The sequence below is a fragment of the Heterocephalus glaber genome, unplaced genomic scaffold (genome assembly GCF_053883595.1).
Source record: "Heterocephalus glaber isolate CG9 unplaced genomic scaffold, H.glaber_assembly_v1.0 deba00001497, whole genome shotgun sequence".
NCBI classification, from domain to species: domain Eukaryota; kingdom Metazoa; phylum Chordata; class Mammalia; order Rodentia; family Bathyergidae; genus Heterocephalus; species Heterocephalus glaber.
In genome coordinates this window covers 481,833-509,660 of record NW_028258320.1, presented here as the reverse complement: position 1 = coordinate 509,660, position 27,828 = coordinate 481,833, and the positions used below count along the sequence as shown (strand labels likewise).

The window sequence follows — 27,828 nt, the reverse complement described above, 5'->3', positions numbered from 1 at the left end:
AATGAAACAAAGGATAGGGAGAAATACTAGGTATTAAAGTAACTTAAAATCCAGGGGGAGTAGTGTGGTGAGCTAAGTGGAGGGCAGCTGAACTCTGTACTAAATCAGTAATGTTCTGAGAGAAGGAACAGCTTTACCTGAGCCACAGGCTTCTCAGTTTCTGAGGAAGTGTACCGTCTCTAGCAGAAGGTGCGATGCACAGAACACACGACAGACGACATGAACATCACAGTCACAGAAGCAGCACACCCCACGCTGTAAGCAAGGTCACTGACGTGGCTTAAAACCCAATGAGTGTGTCTAGCTTAGGATTACACCAGCTTTCAGTCAGGACAGATGGAGCTGCAGCGTTTCTAAAAGCATGACCACAACCACCTGGCTTACAAAAACCCCTCAACCAATTCTAGACATACATTTTAACATTATTTCCTCCCTAAACCTTTTCCCCAAATGGAACTGATAAGAGTTCCAATAAATCACATTTTGATGACATTAGTACTCAACCAAGAAAGACGCACACAGCAGAGAGGAGAGGGGCTGGAAAGCCGTAGACTAGTCTGGTAATAAAGTGAGGTTCAGATGCAGTCTGGGACAAAGCTGTGTTAGAAAACAAAGGCACATGACAGGATGACCTTCTCCCTTCTTGCTTTTACTATTTGTTGTTAAACAATAAGCACAACAAGAGTCACAGGTAGGTCATTACAGGGATCAAACAGAGCCCTTTTGGGACACAAACATACCAGCAAGACACCCCTGATTTATAGGCCAATATCTGTGTGTACTAAGGGTCTGTACAAGTAGACTAAACCCATCACTGGGATCTAGAACCTCTCCCAAGTATGCTCGGGTCTCAGAACCGTGTGGGTTAATACGATAAGGGACTCACTGCCAACATTTGGCACATGAGAGGGGTTTTCAGTGTATGAAAAGTCTTTCCTTTTATTTTTTTATTTTTTGAAAAGTCTTTCCAACTCCCAGAAATAAAATGAAGCCTTTTCTTGGCCAGGTAAGCTACTCGGCACGAGTGCAGACCTCATAATGAATACCTGGACATAAAAGCAAGAAATGGAGAGGCTTCCCTACAGGTAAGCAGAGGTGATACACATCTGTGGACACTGGAGTGCAGAGAAGAAACAAGAATCCAAAACTTCTTAAAGGATACGGTCTGTACCAGGAAACAATGTTCTTCCAGTCAACAGCTCGGCCATTATGCATCCCACTGACCAGATGTCCACTGGCAAAGTTAAAGAGGAATAAAAGTACATAGGGCGAACACAAAAACATACATAAAGTAAAAATACATACATCATCACTATTATTATACCAGGTCACAAATGACACCATAACTAGGGGCAAAATATTCAAATTAATACTTAAGACATCTCATGTTCAACATCATACTCACGTTTATAGAAATAAGTAAGCTTATTAAGACCCTTGCCTTTAAGGTCTTAATAAAGGGCTTTATACATAGGGCAAATCAAAACATACTTAAGTTATAAGAAATAAGCTACTTGTAAGGAGGAAAATGTTTTTTATTGGTAGCATAGTATATTCTCTCAAGTAATTTTTTTTTTCTTGAGCCAGGGTCTCACTATGTAGCCCAAGCTGGCCTTGAACTCACAGCGATCCTCCTGCCTCAGCCTCCTGAGCGCTAGGATTACAGGCGTGCACTACCATGCCCAACCTTCTCAAGTAATATTGAGGGTTTAAGATTATGAACCCATCATCTCAGAAAGAAGTACTCAGAGAATTACACTGAAAATATACACAAATAAAACCCCAATTGCTAAAACATGAAGTTTGGAAGCTGTGTATAAAAGCACACGTCCTTATCTAAGCAAGTGAAATATTTTCTATTTGTGGACATTAAAAGGATCACGAAGGGAAGAAAGATGTTCATCCCACACCCACCATCTACTTCTCTACCAAATACATTTGAACTGGTATTGATAAGGCAGAAAGAACCAAGGCAAGCAGCACCTGTCTGGTTGTAATGCATCCAATTCAGCATGATCTCAGGAGCCCTGTACCACCTGGTGGCCACGTATCCTGTCATTTCGTCATCAGTGTGCCGAGCCAGTCCAAAATCCAGAATCTAAGGGGAAGAAGAGAGATCAGGCACCGGGACAGATAAGATGCTTAGACCTCTAAAGCCGGCAGGGAATAATCTGATGTCCTAGGAAAATAACACAGCACTTTCATAAACGGATAATGCACAGTAATCATACTACTAGAACTTTTAAAAAATAAAACTAGTGGAAAATACAAATGTGACTCCTAGGTATTGACTTAAGACAATAAAAACATACATGCAACAGCTTGCACAAGAACAGCCTTAGTAGCTTTACAAAGCCCCTAGAATGAAGCAAATACCCGTGTAACAGGTGGATAAACAACTTTTGATAGCCTCGTAAAGTGGAATACTACTCAGTGATAAGATGGAAGAAACTACTGACATACATAGCAACACAGGAAAAAACATTATACTAAGCAAAAGCCAGATGCACAAAAATACATATATGATCCCATTCATTTGAAACGTTAGGAAAAATGAACCTATAGTATCAGAAAGCACAGCAGCGGCTGATTGGAGGCAGGATTAAGTGTGGAAGGATTACCAGGAAGGGGGCCAGGGAAACTTCTGAAGTGATGGAAATATTCTTTGTTATAATAGTGGTAGTTACGTATGTAAATTTGCCAAAAGGTACACTTAAAACAGTGTACTTTATTGTAATTGTTCTTTAAAAGTTGATTTAAAAAAAAAACACAACAAAAAAGTTCCAAAGTTGTTTGCTCTTTTATAACAACTAATTACCTAATCTCATATTTTGATTATTCCGAGTGAGTGCGTTTCTGCCACACTCTTCTCAGGAATCTGTCTAATCTAATAATTAAAGAGGACTGCTTACTTGGAAGTCAGACTGTAATTATCCTGTATTATAATTAATGAATTACATTTCTGATTTAATTTTATTTTACAGTGAAAACAAGACACCCAACGCCACTTTAGATGTCACAAAAACAGCTTCCTCAGTCTACAGCTTAAATGTCAAAGTCTGATATTCCTAAGAACAATACGAATTTTCAGATGAAAAGCCATGGCTTACAAATTCATTCCCGGTGAAAGTTTGCCCGGTTAGCCAAACAAATATTGTCAAGATGGGACCAAACAGTCACTACCGAGGCCCCTACCTTCAGCTCGCAGTCTTCATTCACAGCTAGATTACTGGGCTTGAGGTCCTGGAAACCAAGTGCAGAGAGGACGGGGTCAACTGTGTGATGCAAGACAAGTTACCTCCTCACAGGGTCGCAACGATGAAGACCCGGGCGTAAAAGTCAAGGCCTCACCCAGCTCCACACAGCCCATCCTCACCCTACCATCAGTATGCGGGCCAGATTGGCCTTAAATAGGTGCTGATGATAAATTTCTTTACTCAGTCTTAACCTGGAGCAAAGCTGCAATGTATCGATCAGTACCTCAATGGTCAAAAGTAAGTTTCCCTGAAGACGTCAGCTAAACGTCATCCCTCCGCCCCACCTCCCACCCCACGGTAATAGAAACCATCACAACACGTACCCTGTGGATGATGTCGGCTGAATGTATGTACTATGAAAGAGAGAAAAGCCCGTGAGATGAAAGTTATCTCCAACTCCCCTCAGTCACGTTCTAGGACAGGCTGTGGCACATTCTCACGCATCAGTAGGAACTGCTGGTGTTCACAGTGGGCTGCGAACTGGTCTGGCTGCTGGCTGGATTATGAACTTAAAAGTGGTTCCAAATGATAAATTTTTTACGTATATTTTACCACAATATGAAAAAAGTGAGAGTCGTAAGTCCTTTTTTTTTTTTTTTGGTACCAGGGATCGAACTCAGGACCCTGAGTTTGCAAAGCAGCCAGTGGCACCACTGAGCTACATCCTGGGCCCTTGAGCCCTAAATGGAAGGGAGGGGAGGGAGGGGAGAGTTCATTTCTCAGAAGTATTGCTGATGCTGCCTGTACCTTGAGACCTCGGAGAATCTGGTAGATGAGGAACTGAACATGGTCATCCGTGAGCTTCTGACATTTCACGATGTTGTTCAGATCTGCCCCCATGAGATGGGTCACCAGATACCTAGAAGAAGAGAGGTGTGCAGTCATCTGGAACCGAGGGAAGCGCTGATCTTCTGAAGCTTTTCAGGAAAACCCACCCAGAGAGTATCATAACAGCAGGCGAAAGCTCAAAACCCCTTCTTGGCAGAGTTGGGAGGTGGCTCCTTTTCAACACCACTATTCTACTTTTTCCACCTGTCATCCAATCTAAACATTTATACTCAATCCTACTTGTATCTTTTCCTGGGTTCCCTAAAGAAAAAAATGAAAAGTAAGGAAAGAGCAAAGATGGAGACTGGAAAGATGTATGTGCTGGTGTTGGCTTTCTTAACAAAAAATGTTTGCAGGAGAAATATACAGTATAACTAAGTGTGTGGCAAAGTAAAGTACCTTTTATTTTTAAATCTACTATTATTCTATTTTCATCTTATTACAAACCTTCCATATGGTAGGATCCAAAGTAGGAGTATCTTTAGATTTTTTTCAAACTATTATTTCTTTTTCAGGAGTGACTGGGAATAGGATATTGTTCCCTGACAATATCCCTGCATTCCCCTTAAAGGGAGGAGGAACACATCTGATCATGGGCAAGATGCGGCAGCCCATGGCTGCGCATGGGCGTGGCACTGGTTATTAATCCTCTGTATGCAGTAGGACGAGGGAACAGCTACTACATTCAAGTCTGACAGGTTCACCCCTGAAATTCTAGACCCAGTGCCATAACCCACTCATTACTGAATTATACAGCATGGGAACACAACTACCAGGCTAGGACTGAGATGAATTTTTTCTCTAGCACAATGTCCCTGTAGGCTGCTGTTCTCAATTTCACCAAGATCAACGGGATTAGCCTAGTTGTAACCTTAGACCACAGGGTAGATTTTAGCATTTATCTTTTAACTTCAGTCTCTATATTGCTTTGAGGAAAGGGTGAACTCTAGAGGTAATTTAAAGAGTAAATGAGACTCCACAGTGTTTTCATCAAGGCAGTTTTGATAGAAGAGATGTTCTAAGCACAACACAACACAACACAACCAAAGGCAGCTGGCAAGGACTGCCAAGGACTGGCTCCTGCACACTTCCCAACGGCTCTACAAGTAAGTCCCATCGGGGCTTCAGAAATGAAGGCTCAAGGACAGAACAAGGGTAAATAACCCGCTCAAGGTCAAAAGGAATAACAGTGTCACGAGCAGAGAGCACACACTGCCTCCCAAGTCTTCCACAGAATTCACATCAAGAAAATGACCTTTTACAAAGCTTTATAAGGACCGGGGATTTAGCTCAGTGGTTCCAGCACCTGCCTCGCAAGCGAAAGGTTCCGAGTTTGATACCTGGTACAAAAAAAAAAAGCTTTATCAACCAGGCATGGTGGAGCAGGCGGATCTCAAGTTCAAGCCCAGCCTGGGCAACTTAGAAACTTGATAAAATCCTGTCTCAAAATTTTAAAAATGAAAAGAAGGCTGGGATAAAGGTCAGTGCAAAGGGCCTGGGCTTAATCCCAAATACTGGGGGGCGAGGGGGGGGGTGTTTGAAAATGTCACAACAACTAGGGAAACATTACCGCAACAGTTTTTCTTAACAATTCTCTATCATTATTATCAGAATCAATCTTTAATGAAGAAAAGCTAGCAAAAACCTAGCATAATCCCATCCTAATCATAACTGCCACATTTTTAAACCTTGAACTGGTACACAGTCTGACAAATATGAGAATACTGTGAAAAACTGGTTGTCTTGAAATCAGGAGTTCCTTCAAAAATCTGAGATAATGGTTGCTATAGCCATAATGTTAATTCTGACAAATTTCAAGGCTCAGGCTGAAGAAGGATTCAATTTCAGGGTTACAAGAGTATGTTTTGGGGTAGACCATTCCCCCACTCTGTAAGTTCTCTAACCCCTTTCTCCATCTTATCTCTGAGATTTCCAGAATGCAATGAGACGACAGAGCCGTAAGTACACAAGATCAGTTGGTCCGTACACTAGCAAATATCAACATTGCTGCCACTTTACCGTGAAATCAACTGAAAAGAATTATTTACGGCGGAAGTCTCTCACAGAAACTCCCCTAATCACTGTGCACTGTTTCCCTGAAGCCCCCCACCAATCCACAACCATCAACTGGCAAATTTCAACCTCATGTATATAAAGACTTCCAAAATAAATCAACAGAGGGCGAAAGCCAGCACTCTGCAAAGCTAGTTTATGGATAGCATCTCAACTTCTAAAAACAGTAAAGAAGATAAGTGGGCAGCGCATAAATGAACACACTTTGAAGTCAATTCCAGGCTTAGGGATGAGGCTCATCCATCTTCTGTGAGTTCCTGGGTTCAATCCCCAGCACGTCCCCCCAGAAAAGCTCAATCCCAAAATGGGCACTGACAGCCACACAATATCTATAATATCTGTCTCTAAAAAGCGTATTTAACTACATTTTAGTAAGGCCATGCCTTATACTGTCACTGCACTAAGTGTCAAATTCCCAAAATTAAATTCTTAAAATGTACTAAAAGTTAAACTCCTTAAACAAATTAGGGAAGTATAGTTGCAAAGCAATCTAGTTCTCCTATCCTTTAAAAGGAATTAAGCCAGACTTCAGGAGCCTAAAGACTGAAAAGATGATTCCACGGCCTAATACAATCTTGGTTCTCACTTACAAAGATGTTCTCCTTTAAATTTAATCAAAGTATAAATAGCAGAGGGCCGGGGGATTTAGCTCAGTGGTTCCACCGCCTGCCTCGCAAGTGCAAGGACCCGAGTTCAATCACCAGTACCAAAATAAATAAATAAAAAATAAAAATAAATAGCACAAATCACCCACAATGTGGGAAAAAATTTTCACCAGCGGTCCCTCAGACAAAGGTCTACTATCTCGAATCTATAAAGAACTTAAAAAGATCAGACCTCCCAAATTTAAAGACCCAATCCGAAAATGGGCATCTGAAATGAACAGACATTTCTCAGACAAAGAAGTAGAAATACCAATTAAATATATGAAAAAATGTTAACATCACTGGTCATTCGAGAGATGCAAATGAAAACAACACTGAGATTCCACCTCAATCCAGAAAGAATGGCTGCTATCAAGAAATCAATCAATAACAAATGCTAGTGGGGGTGTGGGGAAAGAGGAACCCTGCTCCACTGCTGGTGGGAGTGTAGACTGGTGCAACCACTGTGGAAATCAGTATGGAGATACCTCTAAGAACTAGGACTGGAAGTTCCGTTTGACCCAGCTATTCCCCTGCTGGGTATCTTCCCCAAAGAATTAAAAGAATCATACCACTGTGATATATGTGCGCCCATGTTCATAGCAGCACAGTTTGTAATAGCTAAAATTTGGAAACAGCCCAAATGCCCATCAACTGGAGACTGGATCAAGAAGATGTGTTTTTTTTTATAAAATGGAGTACTACTCAGCCATAAAGAACGAGAAACTAGAGACATTTATTGCTAAATGGATGCACATTGAGGCAATACTTTTTTTTTTTTTTTGGTACCGTGGATCGAACTCAGGACCTCCCGCTTGTGAGGCAGGCAGCAGAACCACTAAGCTAAATTCCCAGCCCTGAGGCAATACTCTTAAGTGAAACAAATAGGACACACATGTGTAAATACCAAATAGTTTCTCTAGTGTGAGAAACTGAAAGTGTAAATAAGGACTAAAAGGTATAATAGATAATGTGAAATATGAAGAAAAGGGGCAAAGGGGAGGAGGAAGTGGGAGGGGTAGGGGAAAGGAAAGAAGGGAATGGAATCAATATGAGAAAATGAAAAAAAGGAAACAAAGTCTTTGTAAATAGGGAGGAATGGAGGGGTTGAAGGGAGGGCAGGGGAAGGGGGAAAAAATAAAAACCAAGAGAGTATGTAAAGGTCCATATATCCAATGATGAATGTCATTATACTGTACACCTAAAATGTACCAATAAAAGGATATACAAAAAAAAAATAACACAAATCACATTTTTTCTTTTTTAAAGAAAATAGTTTTTATTTTTAAAATATGATAAAATGTTTAAATTCATATTTTAAAGTTGGTAAAAATCTCAAATTTATATAATATTTTGTATCCAGTTTTTTTTGGCAACAAAAACATCAGTATGGTCAAATATTAACTCATTTCACTTTTGTATTAATAAAAAATTAATTTATACAGTAGTCCTGAATAGGCATAAGAACTTCTTGGCATTATTTTGTTTTTAAAAGAAAACACTATTTAATAAACTATATCACAACCCCAAAAGTATGCTGGAAAAGTATAAATGGTTAGAGGGAAAAAGAGCTTCAGTTTGGTCCCACTTTTTGGTATGTCCTGAGGCACCATTCTTTCCTGTTCCTAAGATTACGATTTATTTTTTTTTTTGGTAATGGGGACTGAACTTGGGTCCTTGCACCTGTGAGGCAGGTGGTGGAACCACTGAGCTAAATCCCTGGCCCCTAAGATTATGATTTTTATTGTAATTGGTCTACTTTTAAGATGGCAACATATTAACAAATTATTATTGATGTAGGCTTTTCAATTTGTCCAAAATTATGCATTGTAAGTGGAATGAAGCAGTATTTTCATATGACAAATGGATCTATGAGTAATGAGGTATCTCTTAAATACAGCTTGTGACAATTAAACCAACAAATGGTGAAAATGAGAAAACTATTGACAAAGTACGACCAGGGAATATTCAACTCAATATATGCAGGAATCTGTACTTTAAGTAAAAGAATGAATACCTGAAGCAGTATAAATGGTAACCAGGTACCAAGAAAACAGACAATGAGCTTAGGCAAGAGTATTCTTTAGCATTTACAATGTTAACTAGGGAGAGATGAAGAAGGAAAATATAATATAAGATAGACTCATTCCTGTAGGAAGTTACTCAAATAGCCTGACCAAGAGGTTATAAAAGCCCTAGGTAAAATTATCATCATGGAAAGTGAAAGGCAGTAACTGAATGCTGACACAGACAGGACATTGCTAAGAATAAGTATTCTGTGCCTTCAGGCTTTGGTAGATACCTGGTTCTCCCAAAACATAAGCAAGGACTGAAATCCAAATAAAAATTACTGCCAAGAAATAAAACGCCTTCTGACATTTAGATGATAGCTTGGCAAATCACATTTTTCAAAGTGAGTCTTATGAGTGGAGCTTTGCAGTAAGTGGCTTCCGTCCCCCGAGAGCGCAATTTCAGAGCCTCGGTTAGTAAGCACCTCTCGGCTCACAGCACATCCTCACGATCGCTCCTCCTTGGAAGCACCGCACAATCAGAGGCTGCGTATAAACAAATGTCTTCAGTACCGCTGGCCGGCACCTCTACACTAGTGTCAGTCCTACTCAGGACAGTTATCAGAGGGCAGAAGCGCTTCTTCCATGTACTACCAGGTGTTTAGGACACTCCCAGAATGGACAGTCCGTAACTGCGAGCATCTGAAACCTTTCCTGTGATCCCGGGTCTCAGCGCGGAAGGCAGAGTGATTCTTTTCAAAATGAAACTCAGGCCGTGCCACTCCTAGCCTCCAAAGGCTCTCTATTGCATCACAGTAACGTCAGAGAGCCTTGGGTGGCGCAGAGCCCCGATGGCTACGCTGGGGCACCACATTCCTCTCCCCGGCCCCAGCGCCATACTGGCCGCCGGGCTCTCGCTCTGCTCGCAGCGCTCTGCTCAGCTCCCTCTGCCTGGAAAGCTCCTCCCCTGGACGTCTAGTGGTTCTGACTCCACTTCAGAGCTTTGCTTAAAACTTACCTCAGTGAGGCCCACCCTTTCCACTTTGAACTGCATCCCCCGCCTTACACTAACGCCTCTTCGTGTTGTGCTTTCTTTTCTGCAGCGCTGCCTGCTAACATGCTGTATCGTTTCCTTTCTGTATGCTCATTATTGCTGTCTGCCGTATAGTATTGGAGGAGGGCAGGGCTCCACGCTGCTTGGTGCAGCACCTAACATACCTAGAGCCATGTCTGGCAGACAGCAGGCACTCAATTACTACTGGGAGGGTGACTCAAGACAAGTCACATAGTAAGACAGGGCGAGGACATATCTGAGGGAGACATACATGCCACGATCTTATCTGGTAAGCAGACCGGCTTGTTCTAATGCAAGGGGTAAAGAACCATTCAGCATCCAAGCAGGCAGCATAGCAAGCTTATTTCACAACAAACTAGTCTCACTTAAACCAATAGTTACAAAGATGTACCTCTGCTGGGTGTGGTGGGGCACACCTGTAATTCCAGCACTCAGGAGGCTGAGGTAGGAGGATTGCCTCCAGTTTGAGGTCAGCTTGGGCTACATAGTGAATTCAAGGTCAGCCCGAACTACTGAGTGAGACCCTGTCTCAAAAAACAAACAAAAACAAACAAACAAACACAAAAAATGTACCCTCTACATTATCGGCATCAGCCAAACTAGGCTTAATGTTCTACCACATGGTCTACATTAGAGGATAAAAACAAAAATGCTCGTTAAAAGATAGAGCATTGAGCATGCTATCAGCCAAATCAACCAGTAACACAATGACAGCACAAGATCATTCATTCATTCTTTTATTCATTCTTCTATTATACCCACAAATACTTTTTTTTGGTACCGGAGATTGAACTAAGGATCTTGCACTTGCCAGGCAGGTGTGGTGCCACTGAGCTAAATCCCCGGCCCACCCACAAATACTTCTTGTTGGGAACTGGGGAGGCAGCATGAAAAAACAGTTTAGATAAGAAGAAGGGATTTTTAAACACATCATAATACAGCACGATCAGAGCTACACTGAAGACACCAGGTGCTGGAGAACACACGAAGGACCCACACAGACTGAGGAAGGGGTTAGTATGGAAAGATTTCTCGAAGGACTCAAACTCTAAGCATGACCTTCAAGTTTCTTTGCCTATTTTAGAGAAAAAGGTGGCATTTTACTATTGTATCAGACAGAAACTGACGGTATTTCCTTGAAGAATGTGCAATTCATGTAGATTCCAAATGTGACTCAGTGAAGACATATCTACAAGGCACTTTGCTAGCCACCACTGGCACTGCCACAGACCTCTCTGTAGGGAAAAAGCCACAGACGAAAGCTAGGCACAGGGTACACGCTGCAGTCTATCTACTTGGGAAGCAAAGTTGGAGGACTACGTGACCCCCCAAGTTGGAGACCATGGACAACACAGCAAGACCCTGTCTCAAAAAACAAAACCAAAACCCCTGCAAAGATGAACACCAATACAATTAACTTACTCATCCTTCCCCAGACCACTTCTTTTCCTATATTACCTATTTTGAGTACTCAGTCTGATCTCAAAGAATAGCAGTATTTCTATAAGCCCAAACGACTGGACTGGGTATTTCTTCCCATGAAAGAAGGAAAGTATTATTTCTAAGCAGACAGACAGACACTCACACACACACATACCTCAGAATTAATGTACAATTTACCCAAATACAAAGGAAGAATCACTGGTTATCTACCTTTTTAATACTTCTCCATCCTGTACAAATCTCCTTTCTGCAAACTTCACACATTTCCTTCATTCTGATTTACAAATAAATTTCAACCTCCACACCCCAGCCCTCTCTGCTTCTACAAAGTTGTTGCTTTCTTTAGAAGTGTTCCCACTCTAAGCTTCTCTATAGACTGGTTCACTTTGCATTGTATGCTGTTTAGACACTACCGATCTGACTCCATCCTTTAGTTATTTTAAGTATTATAAGTATTTATGCTTTATCTCTCTCTCTTTTTTTGGTACTGGGGAATCGAACTCAGGACCTTACACTTACAAAGGCAGGCAGCAGCACCACTGTGCTAAATCTCCGGCCCCCTTATGCTTTATCTTTTCAATGAGACCTTAAGCAACTGGAAGACAGAGTGCCCAGCATTTTGTCTTCCATCCACTCTGACACAGTATTTATTCAATAAGAAGAGTCAGTATGCTTTCCAATGATAATCATAGTCTTTGGATTAAAAAAAAAAAGCTGTGGTGAGAAATAAATTTAGAGCCAAAAAACCTGGGATGCAACTTTGTAGGTATTAGTGCATAATTAGGTTCATCTCTGGCAACCTTAGTTTCCTCATCTAAAATTAGAGATAATAATATGTACTTCACCGGGTGGTTGTATCAGATGAGAAAATGTATGTCCAAGCCCTTGTAAAACATAAGATGCTAATGAATAAAATAACATTTGTATTACAGAACTGTCTATGCACATGTTTTTCAGTTTCACCCACACACATAAAGCCCTGCTTTGAAAGAAAGGACATAGCTGTAAAGTCAAGAATTCAAATCAAGCCAGGAATGGTGGTGCACACCTGAAATCCCTAGACTCTAGGAGGCTGTGGCAGGAGGGTCACAAGTTCAAGCCCAGCCTGGGCAATGTAGTGAATTAGTGAGACCCTGTCTCAAGAAGTTAAAAAAGGGCAGGGATGTAGTTCACTGCAAAGGCATTGGGTTCTACCCTCTGTACAGCAAAAAGAAAATTGTAATCAGATATTAATAATGAAGAACATCATTATATAAATTCTAGTTCCCAGAAAAGCCTTGAATCCATTTTAGATTTTGACCTGGCACACTCAACTGAAAAATTTTCTAATGTGTTAATAAAGACCTAGGAGAAACTGCCTCTGCTAAAATTAAATCTCTTTCTTGCACATTATAAAATGTGTTTGTGTGGGGAGAAGGGAGGAGAGTTGTCATAGCACATAAAAGGAACCTTCCCTCCTGTCTCAATCCCACCCCACTGCCCAGGACCCTCTGCTGTCACCTCTCAGGCAACCTGCTTACAGCTTAGGACAAAGCCCCGGATGACCTGGTCCCTCCCCAGTCCAGCTCCTCCTTCAATGCCCACTTCCCTCACCTTTTTGATGCCCACTAGGCTTTAAGCTCAGGGTGCACAGGCCTCTTTTGCAAAGCCTTCTCTGAAGACACCTCATAGCTAGGAGTAGGCGGTGGTGCTGAGATCCCTGAGCACACTGTACCTGCCCTGCCATCACAACCGCACACCCTCTGTTCACTAAACAGCCGCTGCCTGCTGTTCTCAGTACAAACAACTTAGAAAAGAAGAACAGTCTCTCTACCCCCATAGAGCTTAGAGGCAGAGAGAGGAGAAAGACAGTAATGGCAGCATGATGGTAAACATTGCTACGAATAAAGCAGGGGAAGGACTCATCAGTGATAGCATGGGTAGCAATTCAGGTGGGAAAAGGGCTTCCAAGGAGAGGACCCCAGGGAGGGGCAGGAAGTGAAGTGGAATGTGTTGCAGGCTGTAACTAGAAACCCGTGCAGCAGTCCTCAGGAACGTGGGTGAGGGGCCTCGGGCCAAACCACACAGGGTCTCCCCAGACTCATCACACTGTCTTCTGCTGGATCTTCTGAATTGTTCTTTTCCATCATTAGAAGTCTTAACGCAACAGTTAGGGATTATGTTTATTATATTCTTCACATATTAGTATTATAACTAATAGAAGGTGGATAAATATTTATTGAATAAAATCAATAAAGTAGAAATCCAGAGATTCTCTTTACCAATTCAGGGCTTTCACGTCTGTTTATAGTGAAACAAGAAGCTACACTTACTAGTTGAACACTTGGGCCCAGCAGGTGCAAGGCTAGGCTGGGTGAACATCTGCCTGCTGGCCTTTCACTAAAGTGAAGGTGGCCCAGTGACCCAGCTGTGGGTCTTTTGCAACATCACAGCAGAATCCAAGACCCCTCTTCAAGAATGAACCAGAGAGGTCGAGGCTTTAGCTCAGTAGTTCTGCCACCTGCCTAGCAAGCGCAAGGTCCCGAGTTCGTTTGCCGGTACCAAAAAAAAAAAAACAAGAATGAACCAGAGGTAAGAAATTCACTGTAAGAGACCTGGGCTGGGAAGCTGTAAAATAGAGAAAACATGACAGAAGGCTAATTTCTATCTAATCTACGAAAGTTCAATTTTCCTGAAATTTGAGAACATAGTTCCCAGAAAAGTTCAAAAACCCTCCAATGCCTAAGCTTGATAAAAAAAAAAAAGCAATTAAGAAAATCCCACACTATGGTTGGCAGAAGTTGTAGCTCACTCTGAGTTTTGGTTCTAATACTGGCTATTTTTTGCACTTCTAAATATTGGCAGCATGCAATATGCTCATAATATGTGGCCTCCAGCCATATATTACTATCAAGAAGCCAACAGAACCCCTGGGAAACCAAATGATTAATGTGCATAGGATGTTACTTTTTCAAGGATACACACGTGTTTTTATTTTTATTTTTTTGGTACTGGGGATCGAACTTGGGACCTTGTGCTTGCGAGGCAGATGGTGGAACCACTGAGCTAAATCCCTGGCCACATGTGTGTTTTTATATGTGTGTGGTGTGAAATTTTGAAATTTCCTATTGGCTTCAGAAAGTTCTCAGTTATCACTATCAAGGACTTTGTTTCCTGAGGTAAAGACTGTTTCTCAAAATAGAAACTATTCAATAAGAAGCTTAAAATCATCGGGACTCTAGATGTACTTAGCTATAGGAAGTTAAATTCCATGTTCTTATCATCTTTTCCCTTCTACATATTTTCCTGGAATGATATATCAAAACCAGGATTATTTTTACATTCATGTAATTTTCTCTTCCTAACTTCCTCTTTCTAGGTTATTATTACATTTCTGGTAACACTGAAGCTGAAATAAGCTCATAAAAGAAGGAAACATTAGAATGGGTAGCCTCAAATAAGTGATCTTACTCCTTATTACTCCATCATCTCTAATGAAATTTTCTTCATGTCTGTGGCTCAGTCAGTATATATCTTGAAAGATTCATTGTGGTGAATATTTTGAGTCCTAACAGTAAAGTTTTTTTTTAATTAAAAAAAAAAAAAGCCAATAGAGGGGCGGGGATTTAGCTCAGTGGGGCCTCGCCTGCCTCACAAGCACAAGGTCCTGAGTTCGATCCCCGGTACCAAAAGAAAAAAGCCAATAGAAATGTCCCAATCATTTTCAGCCATTTACAAGACCTAGATATTTTAACTGCACACTTTCCAAACACCATTTCCATCTGTAAGATTCAGCCGCCTCCTATTGTCCCTAACGAAGGAAACTCACTACCTACTGTCCTTTCTCAAAGATGTACCCTTACAAAAGAAGTCTGCAGGGTGCCTGCTAACCTCGACATTTAAAAAGCAGTACAAATTTGAATTGCATGACTGCGGAAAACATTGAAATAACCATAGTCCTGGTCAACTGCTAATTTTTTTTTTTTTTTTGTACCGGGGATTGAACTCGGGTCCTTGAGCGCTTGCGCAGCAGGCGGCGAAACCACTGAGCTAAATCCCCGGCCCCAACTGCTAATTTTTTAATAACATAAACATCATCTAAAAAAGTAAACAGCCGCCTCCTGCCTTGCAAGTGCAAGGACCCAAGTTCAATTCCTGGTACCAAAAAAAAAAAGTAAACAGTAAAACATTTTCCCAAGGGCAAGCTTATCACTCTATTTTCAGAGGTTTTATGATATCAGAAGCTAACTACCTGGCTTTTCGTCATCTTACAGGGAAGTTCACTGGGGCTAGAGAAGTACATCGAGTCATCAAGGTCATCCACTTGGTGGCTTGGATACAATTCTGAATGTTCCCTCTAACCAGACTGTGATTTCATCAAGGGGAAAAACTGGTGTTTTGATTATCCTAAGCCTCTTTCCCACACTCTGCTAGGTGTTTTGTACTCAGGGTGCATTCAACAAATAGGACAGATTTTTTCCCAAGAGATGTTCATAAAGAATCATCAGAATCCAGCTACAGTTAAGTAGAAAGAGTAGATTCCTGTTTAGTAGCTGTGGTACTTGTTGAATGAATGAATGAATGAATGAATATTAGTTTAGTAGGTACATCTGTAGTTGGTATGCCCTCATTTGAACGTAGGAGCCTCTAATTAATAAAAATCCTCTAAATACACTGTGGTCTTTCTTTTCTTTCTTTTTTTTTTTTTTTATAGATATACGGTTTTTATTTGAACAGTGGTCTTTCTTAATTAAGGTCTTTTCACACAGGAAAAGCAGATTCATAATTCAGCTCCAGAATTTCTCATTAAGCCAAAATATAGCATTTGCCCAAGTCAGAAAACAGCAGCAACACCGGCTGGGCTTGGGCTGGCGCTCACACATGTGCAGCCTGGTGTGCGAAGGCACTAATGACCCACAGAGCCAGCAGGGTCAGGAGCTGGAGGAACCCCCCCACACACTGAGATGCACTCCGTGTGGCTCCTCATCTGGGCAGTCTCGGCCCAGCGGCCCACAGTGGTGACTGCTTCACTAACGAATCCTGTAGCAGCTTTCTTCCCTTCTCTGTCTCATTTTCCCCAGTCCCCACTAGCGGTTCCAGAGATGCAAGCTCTGCTTTGTAGGAGGACCCCAGCCTACAAAAACAGGAGGAGGATTTCCCAAGCTGGAGGGTCTGCCCCTTGTCCCAGTCCAAAAAGCCTAATACTTCAAAGATCAACATGTAGTTCTAGCATCTTCTCCCACATGTGCCAGGCGATAAAAGAGCAAAAAGCCTATCTGGAACAGGGGCTAAGGTATATTTCTTTTCTTTTTTTTTTTTTTGGTACCGGGGATTGAACTCGGGACCTTGCGCTTGCAAGGAAGGCGGAAGAACCATTAAGCTAAATCCCCAGCCCCTTAAGGTACATTTCTTGAAGAGTACCTTTAAAAGCTAGGATAGGCAGGGCCAGGGATTTAGCTCAGGGGTTCTACTGCCTGCCTCACAAGTACAAGGCCCCAAGTTTGATCCCTGGTACCCACCCAAAAAAAATTAAGGAAAAAAAGCTAGGATAGGCAATTTGAGAAGAAAATTCATAGTCAAAACTCCCTCTACTCTCTTCTCCATGGATCTTTTGTAAAGACTCAACATTGACACTCTCCAAATGGGCAGTGTGCTGGAAATGGTGGAAATACTAACATGGACCACACATGACATAATCTTCCACATCAACCCCACGCTGCAGGCAGAGGTGGATAATAGGAACAAGGAATCTTTTGAAGTCTGGATACTGCTAAATGGTTCAGGGACAGAAACACTAATCCTCATCCTCCAGTAGAGGAAGGCAAACAAAATATTTACTCACACATCACTGAACTCCTCCAGAGACCTTGCAGGTGTAAAGACGTCCAACAGACCAATCACCTATTAAAAAACGAGAGAAAGATCAAGCAGTAAATAAATATCACACTTCCCATCAGGTCTTAATCACGTTAAGCAGAACTAATTCTGAATCCAGCTACCTCAGGCAATAACATCACAGTATCATATATTTAATAATTCCAGCTGATTTTCTATCCAAAGTATGCTTTTGATCTCTACTTATTAGTATCACTTCTCATAACAACCTATTTCATCATTACAAATCTTTATCTCAGCCCCGGGAATTAGCTCAGTGGTCCGCTGCCTGCTTCACAAGCATAAGGTCCCGAGTTCAATCCCTGGTACCAAAAAACAAAACAAAAAACCAAAAATCTTTATCTTATTAGGATCTCTTTGCATAACAGCCAATAGTTTATCAGAAGGCAAAAAGAGTTAGAATCATCCCTGCACCTGTGCTAATGACCTAATGAATTAACAAATGAAAAGAGTGAGTCACATTTCTAAAGTTTTCATTGTAGTAATTTTGCTTTTTTTGGTACTGGGGATGGAACTCAGGTCCTTGCGCTTCTGCAGCAGGTGGCAAAACCACTGAGCTACATCCCCGGCCAGTAAGTTTGCTTTTTAAAATGTATCCTACATTCCACCACCTGCCTCACAAGTGCAAGGACCCGGGTTCGATCCGCAGTACCAAAAAAAAAAAAAAAAAAAAAAAAAAATCCCACAGAAATGCAACCTTTAAAATCAACATTTGTAAACTCCAAAATATTTTCTCACTATATTCTTCATAGTATTTTCTTTTTTAGTAAATGTGCCACCAGAGGGAGAACAGTATTTTCTTAATACTAAGATAATTTTCTTAATTATTATCAGGCATTTAGATCAGATTGTTTGAAATTAACACAGGTGAGGCCAACTTTATATCAGGATAAAGCGAAGAGCTACTTAATGGTAACCTGTGGTGTGTGAGCAGGTTTTCTGGTCATAGATTTACACTGCTGACTTATCCACGTAAGGTACCCCAACTCTGTCAGCTCCCCTTCAAACCCAGACCACTTATTTCAACAGTGAGACACCAAAACAAGAAATAACATACTTCATTTCTAACGTGCCCAGCCAATTTTAAGGGTATCTTAAAATGAAAGCTAAATGATCTTCATGAAAACTGAATCCGACCGGCCTCACTACCAAGCTGCCCTAAATCAAGTGAAACAAATCACTCTATAGACACACTAAAGCTCAAAGCACTGTTAGAAAAGAGAAGACTTATTAGGATATTACTCCATCCATCCACACATCATACTTTTTTTTTTGGTACCAGGGATCGAACTCAGGTCCTTGCACTTGGGTTGCAGGCGGCAAAACCACTGAGCTAAATCCCCGACCCTTAAACATCAGACTTTTGACAGCGACTTGAATCACACAGCTCAACCTAAAAGGGAACAAGTGACCTTGGAATTCAAGCACAACAGTTTTTCAAGTCCATATAAACTGTTCCAAAGGAAACAGAGTCACCCTTCAGACCCTTGCCCACACAACTACAAGCAAGAAAGCCACAATTAACCACAACTGTACCAGCCATTATAATTGTCATTCACATTTCAGAATATTTTGATTCTTTTGCTGTACATAAATTAAAGAGGGGTTATACTCTGCACATAATTTTATATCCTGCCTTTTTACTTAACATAAATGACTATTCTTGCATTTCTTTCAACAATATTTATATATACTGTATCTATCATTTACATAAGCCATAATTTGACCTTAGTGTTTGGTAAATAGATAACATTTAGTAAATGAACATGGTATCTTCTCTGAACCCCATTTACCTCAAATGAAAGACACAGAGTTATCACTGATTATTTTTAAAGTACTCTGGGGATGGTAAGGAGATAATGTACCTGAGGATACCTAACACAAAAGACTAATAAATAAGCAGTTCTCATACCCCACACAATTACAAGGTGCAACACACAAATGCAAGCTCTTTGAGGCAGCTATTTACAGTGACAGAATTTGAAGCATAAAGCTAAACAAAATTATTCAAATGGGTAATGGCTTCAAGAAACACAATGAATTAACTTGGAAATAATAAGAGAAATAGTTACAATATTTACTGTATTTAACATAAGCACCATAAGCAATTTTGTGAAGTTATCCACATTACATCAAAGCACCTTTAATTTTTTTGGGGGGGTTACTGGGGATCGAACTCAGGACCTTGCACTTGTGAGGCAGGTGCGGTGCCACTGAGCTAAATCCCCAGCCCTCACTTTTAATTTTTTTGTGCGTGGACTTTTACAATATACCCCTCTTCCATTCACTGTATTTACAGAGTATTAATCATAAGGAAAATACTGTCATACAAATTTTTCCCAGCATTAAAATAGATTTGGAGACCATTTTAGGAATATTTCATAATCCATTCATTTCTTAAGTGGAAATTTCTTTTTAAGTCATATTTTAGCCTATTCCTTACTCCTGCCATTATTTCGGTCAACTAAAAGTAACACAGAAACCACATCTTTTGAAAGAACCTTTATAATACAAACAAGCAGCAAGTATCTCTAATGGTCTACAGGACAAGGTCAAATCTAAGACTCTCAAACGAAACTTAAGAAAGCATTTTCTTATATTTTAAATTTCAAGATGTACAGATCTCCAGGCCCAGAAGTAACTTCCCAGACAGCAAAAGGATGCGGCTGGAAGGCTGCCTCCCTTTAACTGTCCTTCAAGCAGGTGTTAATGGGAGCAAGATCACAAATTCAATCTGGACAGAGGAGCCGCTGGCTTTGCTGAGAGACTACCTCTCAGCCACTGAAGACAGCCCCTAGAGCCAGTCACCACGCCCTAACTGGGACTCTGCCCTTCATCACCAGCAGGAGGAATAACTCAAAATGTGGGGCAGAGGCATTTGTGTGTAAAACATCACGTGGAAGGCTGGGCGTGGTGGTGCACACCTATAATCCCAGCACTCGGGAGGCTGAGGCAGGAGGGTTGCCATGAATTTTGAGGCCAGCCTGGGCTACACAGCAAGTTCAAAGCCAGCCTAAACTGCATAGTTGGACCCTTTCTCAAAAAAACAAAACAAGGGGGCCCAGGGATTTAGCTCAGTGGTTTCGCCGCCTGCTTCACAAGCACAAGGACCCGAGTTCGATCCCCGGTACCAAAAAAAAAAAAAACAAAAAAACCCCCAAAAAACAAGGCCCGGGGATTTAGCTCAGTGGTTTCGCTGGCTGCTTCACAAGAGCAAGGACACAAGTTTGATCCTTGGTACCAAAAAAACAAAACAAAACAAACAAAAGATCATATATGCATCCTAAAAATTCTACTTGTTATTAATACCCTAAATTTTCAAAAAACTTTAAAGCTACTCTTGTCATCTCTGGACGCTTGGCAGCTAGCAAAAAAGTAGGTAGTGACCCAAAGCTCCCATTTAAAAAAAGCAAAAAAGTACAGTGAAGAAGAAGAGAATGAAGGAGAACTGCTTTGAAACATCCTTAAACTTACAGGAAGTCTTGGTTCTTTACCCGTGAAACTACTTCCACATCGTAAGCACCTAACACAGTCTACAGAACAGGCTGAAAGGCAGGAGATTTCCTGCAGTCAGTCACAGCCCTCTGACCTCTTCCCATCTCCCCTTCCAACATATGTCCAAAGAATACAGAGCTATGAGACATTCGACCATGTACTTGCTTTTGTTCAAATATACAAATCCTAGGGCCAGGGATTTAGCTCAGTGGCACTGCGCCTGCCTCACAAGCGGTACCAAAAAACCCCCACAAATCAGCAATATCTGATATATGAGATGACCTCTGTGGCCGAAACCTGAACATCTTAATATGAAAAAGATGGACTGCTAGTGAGCAAGATACTTATAAAACAACTTAGGTAAATTAAAATTCTATTTTTCTAATGCTGTCAGCAATCTTTTCAGAGTACTGCAATCTTTCCTAAATTAGAACAACTGAATCGCATCACTCTGCAGCCTCCAAACTTCCAAAGCACGTTAGGTTCCAAATGCAACCAGTCTGCTATCATATTAGACATCTTCACGTAAGTATCTCATTACAGAAAACTAAAGCATACAAAAACTAAAGAAGGTTGATTCCTATGGTTACTAGAAAAGCCAAAGCATGGGTGCAAATAACCCAAAATAATTTTTGTCCTAAACATTGGATTAAATTGTCTGTGGAAGAAACTACCAGTAATCTCCTAAACCAGATGTTCTTAAATTAGAATAAGCTACATTAGTGGGATCCCAGGGCCTCCAGAGGTGCTCTGGGGTTCCATAAATGTTTGGTTTGCATTCTATTTTTGAAATATTCTTTATGCTTAAAAACCTGTGACAATGTCTGTGTCACATTTGTTAATGGGCAATGAAAAACAGCATACACACTCAAACGTGTTAGAAACCAAGCATAAACACATCCGTTCGGCTGCCGGGACACTTTGATTTTACGCAGACCTAGGAATTAACTTTCCCCTGCCAGCTTTTTCCACATCGCCACTCCTTGTAAACAACGTCAGTGATTAGGATGGCTGCAGCTCAACACTGAAGGGTGGGGTGCGTGTGCATGTGTGTGCGTGTGTGTGTGTGCGCGCGCGCCTTGCACACACTAGGCAAGCTCTCCAGCGCCGAGTACATCTCCGGCTCTTTAAACTCGCGTCAGGGTCTCTCGGACTGGTCCTCGCCAGCTTCCGCTCTCAAGCCTCCTGCCTCGGAACCCTGGGTGTGCTCCACCGCACACAGCTGCATGGGACTTTTTTAAAGCTCGGTTCTGTACACAGCTGCTCACGAAGATTATAGGAATAGCGGCTATCTGCACAAAACAGGGTTTAACAGTATGCCATCAAAACAAAACAGGGAAATAAACAAAAAGCTGCACCTGTGATTTTAACAGCAGCCATCATGTAATCACAAATCTGTTTCCTGTTATCAATTAGGAAGAAACTTGTGCTAATAAAGCTATACCAATAAAGTATCACTTAATCTGAATTTTCTCCTACTAGAGAGAAAAAAGTCCAATTATGAAAAGAGTCTGAATAAGCAAGTCTAAGTCGAGTCTCAAATCTCTCTGCCCATGATTTCTACAATGGCCTTGAACTCCCTATTAACCCAGGCTGGCCTACTGAGTGCTGAGACTACAGGAGTGTGCCACCACAGCCGGCTCAAGAAACTTTTTTTTTTTTTTGGTACCAGGGAATGAACTCGGGACCTTGTGCTTGCAAGGCAGGCAGTGAAACCACTGAGCTAAATCCCCGGCCCTCAAGAAACTTTTTAACTTGATTCTGAAAGTCAGAAAATAAGTATCCTCGGTCAATAGTTTTTCACTTTGAGTTATTTTCCAATTATAGACACTGATTTACCACGTTAGGATTCATAAATCATTCCTTTGCAGAATGGCACTGTTTTCAAATTACCAAACTGGTAGAAAAGAAAACGTTACATTTAACTTAATTCTCTGCGACACTTATTAAAATAAGAGCTGTCTCTTGATGGTTAGAAAGAAAAATTATATTAAACAGCTGTCCCTGGGTATCATGAGGGTTGGTTTCAGGACTGCGCCCTCACTGTGGATACCCAGATCTGCCGCTACTCGACTCCCCTGTATAAAATGGAACTGTACTTGCATGGAACCTGCACACATCCCCCATTCACTTTAAATCATCTCTAGATGGCTTACAGTCCTAGTATACTGCATTTAAGGAATAATGGCGGGAAATGGTCTGCACATGCACAGTGCAGTCATCATTTTTTTCACAAAAATTTTTTTTGCAAAAACATTTTGTTAGTTCTCTGATATTTGAGTTAGCCATGCTACAATAGTTATATTTTTATATTTTAAAATCACAAATAAATAAAATTTTTGATCTGTGGTCCATTGACTCTGTGGATGCAGAATCTATGGATATGGAAGGCCAAGGGTACACATAAAATAATGTCCAACTTTCAGGGGACTTTCAGTGAGCCAAAGATAGTATTCATTTTTTCCAGTTTAATAGCCATAACCCTCCATATTCTGATAATGTAACCATATGCAAATTAGCCAAAGAAAAGAATACAAATTTTTCTTTTAACATTTTCTTTTAAACACCCTTTTGTTTTTAGCCAGGGATTTAGCTCAGTGGTTCCGCCGCCTGCCTCGCAAGCACAAGGTCCCGAGTTCGATCCCCAGTACCAAAAAAAAAAAAAAGGAGATAGGATCTCACTATGTAGTAGTCCAGGCTGGCCCTGAACTCACTATGTAGCCTACCCTGGCCTCAAACTTAAGGTGATACTCCTACCTCAGCCTCCTAAGTGTTGGGATTATAGGTGTGTACCACCCACCACACCAGGCTAAACATCTTTAAGAAATTATGTACTTCTCTTTTTATATGAAACTTTGAAAAGGAGGTTCCCTGTACAAATCTTTGAGTGAAACCAGAACTCCAAAAAGAGGCACGATTTTATTCCAAGACGTTGTTCACCTGACATAACCCAGTGACCACTAATACCCCAATACCCAGAGAAGCAGGAACCAAACTTGGAACCACTCCAATGCACTGCTGTTTACAGTGATTAAAACAATTTTTCAGTGTATTCAAGACCAGAGTGTATTCTCCTGGAATGAAGAACTTACATTTTCATGTTTCATATGTTTAAGTAACCGCAGCTCTCGGTAGGTCCTTTTGGCATGAATGATGGACTGAAATGGTCTGGACAGCTTCTTCACTGCCACACGCAACCCAGTTTTTGTGTCAAAAGCAGCACTACGGGGGGAAAAAGAAAAAAAAGTCCCACCATTAAAAGTGCTCTAAATACTAGTTTTAAATATTTACAAGGCTATTTCATTTCCAAATTAAGTGGGCTATCACAAAATACAAAAAGCAAAAACAAAACAAAAAAACAGAAAAAACTAAACAGATCTATAATTCTACTATTCAAAGAAAGCTTCTACTTCTTTTGGCATTTTCTTCTAGTTTTTTCTATGCATCTAAATCAGGGACTGGCAATTTTTTTAATCTGTAAAAGGCCAGAGAGTAATGTCTCAAACTTCGTGCAGCCTAAAGTCTGTCCCAACGTCAGCTTGTGGTTGCAGGCAGAAAGCAGTCAGGTGGTAAGATAAAAAAATGGCTGTGGCTGTGTTTTAATACTTTGCAAAAACAGGCAGTTGCTTAATCCAGATGAGCCAACGTTCTGATACACACAGGGTTGGGTTACGTCTATCTTCCTGCCTCAGTCTCCCTGTCACCTTGTCACCATACACCACCTGACCAGAGCAGAGGCCTCAGAAACCAAAGTTTTCAGGAAAATGAGCCCACACAAAAATTTCTTGAGGACAAAGTATTTGGCACCTTCCAGAGGCTGAGATACAGTAGGAAATCAAGTCACAGCATCCTTTCCCTCAGGGGACAGGGAGAGAGAGCAGAGTAATAACATAATTTCACACAGCCATGGATGCTGCGATGAAATATGACAAGATGGATAAAGAGACAGAAAGCCTGCAGCACGTAACTGCAGCAGTTACGTTACTTTAGCGAGGACAAGTGAGGAAACACACTGGGCTCCAAGGTGAACAGTGAAGAGGTAACCATGGAAAGATGAAAAAGAAAATAACGAGCTTCAACCAGAAGAATTAATAATGGTAAAATTAACATTTTTGAGTCTTTACCACATACAAAGAACTGTTTTCAGCTCTTTCCATTATTTTTCTTTTAATCCTTCTATGTATTATTTCCTCACTTACAAATAAGGACACCGAATGGGCAAAGCAGGGAGACTGGATCCAAAGCTCACACTATGAACTGTTTCTCTCTGCTGCCGCTCAGAAAAGCAAGTGCAAGCAAACACATGAAAAAAGAAACAGGGGAGGAGGAAGTTCTCGCTGTTGAGACAGAGCAAGGGGGCTGTGGGGGGGCCGGGGGGGCAGGGATGAGGTCAGAGTGGGGGTCCGCAGGTCAGCCAGGCAAGAAATGTGATGTGGGGCCGGGGATTTAGCTCAGTGGTTCCGCCGCCTGCCTTACAAGCACAAGGTCCCAAGTTTGATCCCCGGTACCAAAAAAAGAGAAATGTGATGTGCATTCCCACTATTTTTAGAAATTGGGCCAAGCCTACCATGCCTCATCTTCCTGTCATCCCAGTCTATCTGCCACCTGAGACTTTCTGACCATCTATTATTACCAACTCTTTCCCCAACAAACAGGATTTACGACTCCACTTAATCCAGGAAGCTCCCTTTCCTTCACATGTACTCTCGCTCTCCACTATGGGTGTAAGACACATTCCTCTCCATCTTCAACCTTTCTGAACCTTCCTGCTGCTGCTTTGCAAAAACTAGGCTGTACTGCTCTGCCGACCCTGCCATTAGAGGGCGCTCTCTCACAGCCCAGGGGCTCTCTGCTTAGCCAGCCGGATGGGTGTTTTCAGGGCCAACAGACGCCTCTTCAAAACCAGTGCTTCCCATTTGCTTTCTAAAAGCCCTGCTCACAATCCTGATACACTGCTCCTCTCTGCTGCTGTTATCTCCTGACCTGGAATTTCCCGTCATTCAATAAAAAGTTTGTTCCTATTTGAAAATCTCTCTCCACTCCCAACTTCTGTCATCATTCTTGGCAATGTCCATATCCAGATGGAGGGCACATCCAGGATGCTATTTCCTGACCTCTCTAGGAAACTCCACCTCATTCGGCCTCCTCTATCCCCACCAAAACTGCCCTCCTTACAAAACTCTCACAGCCAGCACGGTTGCGGTCACAATCTTCCCATCTCTTTTAGTTCATTTCTAGTTTACTGTTCTTGACTACAATGTGTTGCCCTAGTCATCACTGCTCGCTTCTGTCCCTCAGCCCTCTCCTGTCCTCATTTCTCTTCTTGCTCAATGGTAACAGTCACTTTTCTCTCTCTTCCTCCTTCTCCCCATCCAATGTTCTCAGCAGGATAAAGTCTAACCTTAGGTGACCTCAACCATTTAATTCCCCATGTCTGAAAGCAAAGAACTAACTGTGGTTGAAGAAACAAGAATGCACAATCAGGGCTGAGGATTTAGTTCAGAGGTTCTCGAAAGTGCAAGGTCCTGAGTTCAATACCCGGTACTGGAAAGAAAAAAAAAAAGAATGCACAATCAGGCAGACTGGTTGCATTTTTAATTTCCGACCTTAACTTCCAATAGGCTCTCAACAGAGTCGGTCTTCCCTAGCAAGCACATTTGCCTTCTCCCAAGTGACCATTCCACATCTTCTCAAAATCCCAACTCCTTCCCTCCCTCAACAGCTGCTCCTGCCCTCGTTGAGGAAACAGAAACCATCAAGGGGAGCTCCACCTGCCTGGCACCAAATCTACAAGCCCGTCTGCACTTGGACCATTTCTCCATCTTCCCATAACTAAGGAAGGGCTCACGCCCCGACTCGGCAAAGCACCCGAGACCTGGACGTGCTCAGGACCCACCCCATGCTCTTCTCCAGGACTTCACTCCTTCAGTGCTCTACTCTCTAGCTCCCGGGTCACTGTCCCAGCATTAGTATGTTCTAGTTATTTCCTCTGCCTGCTCCTGATGGCTCATGTCACAAGCTCTCCAGAGATCCCCGAAGCACGGGAGCCAGCAGCAGGTCCCACCTGGACATTTACAGGAATGACACATTCTCAGGCAGCACGCAGAACTCCTGACTCAGAAACTCTGAGGTGGGAACAGGAGTCTATTTTCTCAAGCCCTTTATGTAATTCCAACGCACACTGAGCTTTCAGAACCACCAACTGCTATTCAAAGTGTACCAGAAGCATTAGCAGGATCAGAGAGGGTGACAGAACTGCAGAATCCCGGATGCTGGACAAGATCTACAGGTTATTCATACCCTCTTAAGGCTGAGGAAGTGCCCATCTTCACTGACTCATTTCCTCCCAAACTTTCGTCAATCCATTCTACTGAAATTGCTCTTCTCAAGGTCATTCAAGACCTGTTAACAAATCCAAGAGCCACTTCTGTGGACTACCAAGTGACATGCTTACCACTTCACTCCCTCCACACTCTCTCTCCTGAAGTCTATACTAATACTTCCATTGGTTTTCCAGGACCTCTCCGGCAGCTCCTTCTCTGTGTCCGCTGTGTGCTTCCTCTGCTCTAGCTCCCCATGATGAAGTTCTTCAGGACACATCCTGGGCTCTCTCTCCTCTCCCCAATGCTGTCCTCTCTCTACACCCAGGACTTCAAATTCAATGCCACCCAGACTCTGAAAACTCCCTAACCTACGTCTTACTAAAATCTCTTCTGAGCTGACTGCCAGACATTTTCACATGAAAGACACGTAAGCACTGTAAACTTCGCAAGTTCCAAACACCCAAACCATTCCTCTCCCTGTCTCTGTCATCTTACAATAAATGGACAGTCCATGCAGTTGTCCAAGTAGAAATCTGAGCGTTATCTTTCCTTGTCCCCTTCCCTCCAGCCCCCTGGCTGCCCCCATCCAAATCTATCAGCAAGTATTATGGTTTCTACCTCCAAACCACACAGATTCAACTTCTAATTTCGCCACCATTGGTCCACGTGACTCATATCATTAGCCTGCCTTCTCAGGCTGGACTCTCCGCTTCCTGTTTTGTCCCTTCTGATATATTCTGTACTGGCCCCCAATACAATCTTTCAAACATATCAGGGCCTTCAAGCCCTTCCAGGAATTTCTCTGGT

The 27,828-nt window shown here is 41.8% G+C and overlaps 1 protein-coding gene across 7 annotated transcripts in view; it reads right to left on the bottom strand.

The window, feature by feature from the left end:
• Positions 1 to 27,828, bottom strand: part of Mapk14 (mitogen-activated protein kinase 14) — a 69,514-nt gene that overhangs the window by 20,209 nt on the left and 21,477 nt on the right. For 5 of the 7 annotated variants that reach the window (XM_087184433.1, XM_004846695.4, XM_004846696.4 and 2 more), the window contains 7 exons: positions 23,791 to 23,920; positions 17,151 to 17,209; positions 4,005 to 4,116; positions 3,581 to 3,610; positions 3,196 to 3,243; positions 1,984 to 2,098; positions 1,163 to 1,234 (listed from right to left, as the gene is read on the bottom strand). In XM_087184433.1, the coding sequence (XP_087040559.1) occupies positions 1,163 to 1,234; positions 1,984 to 2,098; positions 3,196 to 3,243; positions 3,581 to 3,610; positions 4,005 to 4,116; positions 17,151 to 17,209; positions 23,791 to 23,805 (451 nt within the window). In that variant the 5' untranslated portion in view covers positions 23,806 to 23,920. Of the gene's footprint in view, positions 1 to 1,162; positions 1,235 to 1,983; positions 2,099 to 3,195; positions 3,244 to 3,580; positions 3,611 to 4,004; positions 4,117 to 9,104; positions 10,355 to 17,150; positions 17,210 to 23,790; positions 23,921 to 27,828 lie in introns of those variants that run through there. The other 2 variants (XM_021259935.2, XM_021259936.2) reach the window with 2 other exon arrangements.